At 37.0% G+C, this 7,745-nt stretch overlaps 1 protein-coding gene across 1 annotated transcript in view; it reads left to right on the top strand.

Moving 5' to 3' along the window:
* The window catches only part of LOC107566694 (NHL repeat-containing protein 2-like), a 15,609-nt gene extending 10,549 nt beyond the window's left edge, over nt 1-5,060 (top strand). Inside the window, exons 7-9 of the mRNA XM_016252217.1 lie at nt 1,701-1,910; nt 1,994-2,222; nt 4,733-5,060. Of these exons, the coding sequence (XP_016107703.1) occupies nt 1,701-1,910; nt 1,994-2,222; nt 4,733-4,989 (696 nt within the window). The 3' untranslated portion in view covers nt 4,990-5,060. The remainder of the gene's footprint in view (nt 1-1,700; nt 1,911-1,993; nt 2,223-4,732) is intronic.
* The last annotated feature ends 2,685 nt before the right edge of the window (nt 5,061-7,745 follow it).

The following is a 7,745-nucleotide window of genomic DNA, read 5'->3' as shown; positions in this document are numbered from 1 at the left end:
TGTGTATATGTGCGTGCATGTGTGTGTGTGTGTGTGTGTGTGTGTATATATATATAAAAATCTAGGTCTAGTTATATAGTTGCATAATAAGAAATGCTGATTTCTTACAGCCTTCAGGACTTATTAGAATTCATGATTTATTTGCAAAAATTAATCCAATTGTAGCCCCAGTATATATTTTGACACTGAAGCCGCATTTAAAAACGGATTGGATAAAATCAGACTAAGGGTCATTTTTTTTTAAAGAAAGAAAGCGTAATGCACTCTATAAAGAAAACATTTGACAAACGTATTTTTGTGAGCATTAACCATATTTTATTATTATTATTATTATTATTATTATTATTTAATATTTTTCATTTGCATTATTAGTTTTTTTTTTGAGAATCTTTTTCAAATTCTCACTTATTTACTAAATTTTCTTCTACCTCAGGCCATCAAAGATGTAGTTGAGTTTTTTTTTTTTTTTTTTTTTTTTTTTTTTTTTTTTTTTTTTTTTAAAATGGTTTGGAATAATTTATATATTCTACAGTTGTTGTATTCCTCTTGTTAAGCCACTCCTGAACCACAGACAACGTCAGAGGCGTCTTACCTGGGCTAAGGAGAAGAAGAACTGGACTGTTGCCCAGTGGTCCAAAGTCCTCTTTTCAGATGAGAGCAAGTTTTGTATTTCATTTGGAAACCAAGGTCCTAGAGTCTGGAGGAAGGGTGGAGAAGCTCATAGCCCAGTGTTAAGTTTTAAGTCCAGTGTTAAGTTTCCACAGTCTGTGATGATTTGGGGTGCAATGTCATCTGCTGGTGTTGGTCCATTGTGTTTTTTGAAAACCAACGTCACTGCACCCGTTTACCAAGAAACTTTGGAGCACTTCATGCTTCCTTCTGCTGACCAGCTTTTTGAAGATGCTGATTTCATTTTCCAGCAGGATTTGGCACCTGCCCACACTGCCAAAAGCACCAAAAGTTCGTTAAATGACCATGGTGTTGGTGTGCTTGACTGGCCAGCAAACTCACCAGACCTGAACCCCATAGAGAATCTATGAGGTATTGTCAAGAAGACTTGAACTACTTCAGTCTGTGTGCATTGAATTTATTTAATACAATAATTAATTAAGTTTCACAATTTGAGTTGAATTACTGAAATAAATGAACTTTTCCATGACATTCTAATTTATTGAGATGCACCTGTACTGCTTTCTCCAGTAGAAAAGTTGTCTCGTCTGAATCATGACAGAAATATGCACAGATAAAGCACCAAAAATATGTAGGTGGATTTTAAGGTGTGAGAACAACAGGGGATGAACTTTTTCACTGGAGGAAGCATTATTATGGAATATGGACTCATATTTTGGCCAGAAGCGATAAGTATTACTTTACAAAACGTTAACTGATGGACTGGAGGCGTGTGGATCACTTGTGGATTATTGTGATGTTTTTAATCAGTTGTTTGAACTCTCATTCTGACGGCACCCATTCACTGCAGAGGATCCATTGGTGAGGAAGTGATGTAATCCTAAATTTCTCCAAATCTGTTCCAATGAATGAACAAGCTCTACATCTTGGATGACCTGAGGGTGAATACATTTTCATTTTTGGGTGAACTATTCCTTTAACCACAAAAAGTGGTGCGAGTTTTTGAATGGGCAAGCACTACCAATGGTCAATGACTCCATGGTCATGAAGGAGCTTCTTCTCCGTTGCAGATCAAAGTGGTGGATCCGAAGACTAAGCAGTGCAGGATGCTTGCAGGCACAGGGAAAGCTGGGAATGGACTTGGCCCAAGCTTTCTGGAGTCCAGCTTCAATGAACCCGGAGGCCTGTGTCTGGGTGAAAGAGGAAAGCTGCTGTATGTGGCGGACACCAACAACCATTGCATCAAAGTCCTGGACCTGCAGACCAAAACGGTCTCTTTGGTGAGTCCCCGCATGTGGGTTGTCATTTGTCAATTGTCATTCTTAATGATTGGCTTATTGTTTTCTCTCTCTTTTTGCACCAGTTTCCCATTGTTGTTCAGCAAGAAGTTGATTCTGTCCTCACAACTGCCACTAGCAGCACACCTGCGGTCAGAAAGCTTCCCAAACTTCCAAAATCAGCTCCAGTCCTTACAATGCCATCAATCACAGTTTCTTCAGGGCAGTCAGTCACTCTTTTTCTGAAATTGGCACTACCGACTGGGACCAAGCTGACTGAAGAAGCCCCTAGTTTCTGGAGCTTATCTGCAGAAGGTACAAAATCAAATGTATCCAATAAGAGCATCTTCACTAGCTCTCAATGCCAATTATGTAAAACGTGTTTATTTACATGCAGTTTTTCGCATCTTGTACACTATTCCTCTGGGGCTCCTCCGTGGGGTGAACTATAGTTTTCTGTTAGCTGGATTGCCATGTTCACACATTTTCAGCAGGCTTTAGGGACCAGCTGGCCATACTGGGAGATGATCCAAGGATAAATAAACAATTCCTCTATGCATCCCAACACACGGTCAACCCTTCATTCTATCTTACCCTTCCTATCTCGCTCTCTTTTTTTAGCATAATAATTTTTGCCTCACCCTCCGTCCGTCTGCTGCAACATTTGTCTTTCCTGTTGTCTCTTCTCTCAGTTCTTCTGCACAAAAACTTCAATCCCGCCCGAAAGCACGTCTTCCATGATTGATAATCAGCCCAGTCACCAGAGACGACTTCTGCTCATCACACTGATTGTTTGTCTACGCTCCGCACCAGAACATTTTACCATGCAATAAACAAGCACCTAATTAGTTTATGAAAGTGGTCGTAGTTGAAGTGACAAAAAGTCCCGGGGGGCTACTCTGCATAATTAGAACAAAGACACCCATTAGGACCAGAAAAGCCTGAACGGCTGTGGGCGTTAAATTCTCAGAAACGGCAGCTACTAGTTCTGTCTGACTTTGATTGACTGACTGTAATTATTCACCAAATTACCGCGAGTGCTTGTTTGTGGGTGGCTTCGCGTGTGTAGTAGTTACTAGTGTAAATGTTTTGTGTGTTATATGTAAATACAAGTGTGCGATTTAAATTCCTGTATTTTGACCCCCTGGAAAATTATCATTATGTAAATGGTTATATCAGCAAGCAGGGTCAGAAATGAATGGAGACTTGGGGAAAGTGCCATCAAAAGTGACAAAAAAAATATGTGACTTCAATTTTTATGATTTTATATTCACTACCATTCAGAAGTTTGTGGTCAGTAAGTTTTTGTTTTGTTTTAGAAAAAATTTAACTTGTTCAGCAAGAATGCATTAAATTGATCAAAAGAGATTGTTACAAAAGATTTGTATTTCAGATAAATGTCTTACAGTTTCCACACAAATATTAAGCAGCACAACATTTCAAACACTGATGATAATAATATGAAATGCTACTTGATCACCAAATCATCATATTAGAATGAATTCTGAAGGATCATGATGAATGTCTTTTGAATTAATTATATATTCTAAAATATAGTAAAATAGAAAACTCTTATTTTACATTCTTGGAATAGTGCTGTATTATTATTGTAATCATTTTTATGTAATTTAAATATAATGTATTTGATTTTATATTATTAAAATGGTAGGCTTATGTAGTTGCATAAACAGATTTTATTTAACGAGAACGGCCTTTAGGTATTTAGAATTTATTTGCATAATTCTTTTTTTTTTGTATGATATATTTATTAAAATTTTCTGGATAAATGTATTAAACTGTAGTACAATTGCCCTAGTAAGTATTTGCACACTTAATCAACAACAAACTAATGTTATATGATTAGATAACTAAATATCAAACATGGTGTCATTTATTTTATTGAAAGACAGTTTGATTGTACTTTTAAAAATAACATTTGATACAGAATTTTTTTTAGCTTTCAAAAGATAACTCAACAGATATAATGTGAAAAATATGTAAACATGCCGTCATAAAAAAACATTTCTAAAAGTTTGTTTTGTACTCTGTGCTTATGTTTTACGTAGGTCAGCCCTGTAGGTCTTTGCACACGTCCTCTCTGGTTCGGTCTCACTGGGGATCATTTGATTGGACACTGTCCTAATTCTATCTGGCACTTGTCTTAGTAGCCTGCCCTTGATTCAAGGCCAGTGACACACCTGGTACACACTGCATTGCAGAACCATTAACAAAAGGCGTTTCCTTTCACCGCTAACGCACATGATTCCCTACTGAAATTGTGTTTGTATGCATATTGAAAGTCCCCATCAACTGCCAGAGAAATATATGAAAGTGAAAGTGACGTGACATGTGGCCAAGTATGGTGACCCCATACTCGGAATTAGTGCTCTGCATTTACCCATCCAAAGTGCACACACACACCGTGAACACACACCCGGAGCAGTGGGCAGCCATTTATGCTGCGGCGCCCGGGGAGCAGTTGGGGGTTCGGTGCCTTGCTCAAGGGCACCTCAGTTGTGGTATTGAAGGTGGGACTGTACATTCACTTCCCCCACCTACAATCCCTGCCGGTACAAGTCTCGAACCCACTTCCTTTGGGTTATGAGTCCGACTCTCTAACCATTAGGCCACGACTTCCCCGAAACCACGACTTTCCCGAAGTCGTGGTATATCATTGTGTTGGCAGATGTATACATGTTGTTTTACACCCAGACACATGGTGCTTCAGGAACCAATGCCTTCCAAACAAAAATCAGCCAGAAATATCAAACGTTACAGGAATCGTCCATCAACCGCACATTAAGCCATTTTGTTTTTCTCGGCAGGTAATGAGTGGTTACTGGAAGGGCGAGCTGTAACGGGGAGCATCAGTGATCTCTCTGAACCTATCTCGATCGTCTCCTCCATCCCAGCGGCCCCTGCATCCCCAGACCCCACACTGACGCTCGACGCCTGGGTTTACGGCTGCCTTTCTGAGGGCGGGGCTTGTATGATGAAGGCAGTGTCCTTTAAACAGCCTCTTCTGATTGGTTCCACATCTCAGGAAGGTTCTGTTGCCGTGACGCTTGAGCATGCCTTTTAAAATAAGTGTCCACCCAAAGGATCTTGGAGCACATTTAAAGGGATACTTTACCAAAACTGAAAATTCTGTTATCGTTTACTCATCCTAATGTCATTCCAAAACTGTCTGAATTTCTTCAGTGGAACACAAAAGATGATGTTTTGAAGAATCCCAATGTTGACAATTTTGGTTCATATTGACCTGCATTGTAAGGACAAAAATTACAATGGAAGTCAGTGGGAATCAAAACTGTTTGGTTACCAACATTATGGAGAATATTTTCCGTTACGTTCCTCAGAAGAAATAAAGTCATACAGGTTTGAGGCGGAGTAAATAATGACAGAATTTTCATTTTTGGGTCATCCAAAAATGATAATTTGTGTTTCGTCACTCTCATGTCATTCCAAACCTGTATGAATTTCTTCTGTGAAACACAAAAAAAATGTAGAACAATTACTTTTTTTTTTCATACCATTAAAAAAAAACCTTTTGGGATTTGAGGTTGTTTTGTATAAAAGCTTGTTTCTGCCATGAAATAAAAAATAAAGGTAATTGCGACTCTCAAAATTAAGATTTTTTTCTTACAGTTCTGAAAACATCGTAGTTGTGAGATATAAACTCAGAATTCTGACTTTATTCTTGTAATTCTGTGTTTATGCCTCCCAATTTTGTTTGGGTTTTTTTCTGCACCATGGAATAAAAAAGGTAATTGCAACTTTTTATCTTACAGTTTTTCAATCTCAACTTTTTCTCTCACAGTTGTGAGTTTATATCTCACAAATTGCAGTTTTCTTGCAAATCTGAGGGGGGGAAAAGCCAGAATTGTGAGAAAAGTTTAAATAGTGAGATATAACCTTAGTTGCGAAGGGGGAAAAAAGGCACAATTACCTTTTTTATTTTTGTATCCTGCGGTGGAAACATGCTTCCATAATTTTGGACCCCATTGACTTTCATTATATGGACAAAAATATATTTTTCCTCCTCCTGTGTTCCATAGAAGAAAAACAGAACGACATGAGGATGAGCAAATGATTTTTTAGGTGAATATCCTATTAACATTCAAATCACATCCTGCGGTTAACACATACTGTATTAATCAGACACTTCACATGCTCATCATCAGGCTAATCAGACAGATTGCAAGTACTAATTGTAGAGACAGGATCTGACTGTTAAATCTTGACAAATATTGAACAAAGTGCCTCATTCTCAATATTTTTTATGGTTCTGCTAGGGGTGTTTCACATGATTAAGCTTGTGTAATGCCTTTGTCAGATAGCCTGATATCATTATCAGCCATCTTCATTCAGTCACTCACATGCTCTCACACAATAATATTTGAAATAATGCTGTGTAGTGTAAAAATGTAGCCAGTGTCAGCTGCTCTGACAGCCCTTCATGGTTGGGTTGGCTGATATTATTATTATTTCCCGCACTGCACTTTTTTTTCTTAACCATATGATATCGTAAGCCAGTCTTGTAAATGAGCAGTCAGACTTAATGCTATTTAATTGCCATTATTTATTATTGTTTACCAGGCTTAAGTGCCTTTTCAATGAGCAATACACTTTATATGAATGAGCTATGTGTTGGAAATCAAGCGGTGACATTAATTTCAGTGTTCAATCTTTTGTGGAATCGAATCATGAGCCATTTACATCTACATATTCATGTTTTCTGAAATAATAGCCACTCAGTGCTGTTAAGCATTAACAATGGAACTACAATGTATTCCTGATACATCATAGATCATGTGCTTGCAGATCATGCACTCGCAGAGTATGAGTGTGAATCAGACCAGGTGATTCTTTTAGACTCTGTGTAGAAATGGCCTCTAAAATTGTTCTGTTGCTGTTTTTGCTTGCTTTTCCAGTGGCAGTTCTAGCCTATAAACTATTTAATAAAAACAAAATTTATCTCTCACTCTTTTGAGGGCTGCTCTTTTATACAGCCTCCAAATTCTGCACTTTAACAGATTAATTGGATGCAGTGGTCTAATAAAGTTTATTTTCCCAGCATTTATGTGTTCAGCGTTGTCATATCCTCTTCACTACAAACAAGGACCAATGCAATCATTGTAAATGACAAAAGACCATCTGTTCCAGCAGAGACACTTCATGGTGAGAACTATTTCAGTGGTCATTTTTTTTAGGTTTGATTTGTTAATATAGAGCAACAATTTGTTTCACAACATTTATTGATTTAGTCGATTGTCAATTTATAAATATACCATTGATTAATGTTAATTCATGTTTGTCATGATACATTTACTCAATGTTATTCATATAACTTTGAATTTGAAGTGCTGAGAAGAATATGTAAAAATAATATAAACTGATTAATAAATGGTGTAAAATTATTGTATATTGTTGGTTAATGATACCGTTCCATGGTTTGGGGTCAGTAAGATGTTTTAATGTTAAAGTCTTTTATGCTCTCCAAGGCTGCGTTTATTTGACCAAAAATACAGTAAAAACAGTAATATTGTGAAATGTTATTACAAATTAAAATGTTTTCTTTTTGAATATATTTTAAAATGTCATTTATTCATGTGAATTTTCAGCAGCCATTACTCCAGTCTTCAATGTTACATGATCCTTCAGAAATCATTTGAATATGCTAATTTGGTGCTCAAGGAAGATTTCTTATTTTCAATGTTGAAATGTTCATATTTTTGTGGAAACCATAAAACATTATTTTCAGGATTCGTTAATGAATAGAAAGTATAAACATTATAAATGTCTTTGCTGTCTCTTTCAATAAATGTAATGCATTCA

This window comes from Sinocyclocheilus grahami, unplaced genomic scaffold (genome assembly GCF_001515645.1).
Source record: "Sinocyclocheilus grahami isolate Dianchi unplaced genomic scaffold, SAMN03320097.WGS_v1.1 scaffold26.1, whole genome shotgun sequence".
Lineage (NCBI taxonomy): Eukaryota > Metazoa > Chordata > Actinopteri > Cypriniformes > Cyprinidae > Sinocyclocheilus > Sinocyclocheilus grahami.
The sequence above is the reverse complement of the archived record's forward strand: the minus strand, read 5'-3'. Positions and strand labels throughout refer to the sequence as shown.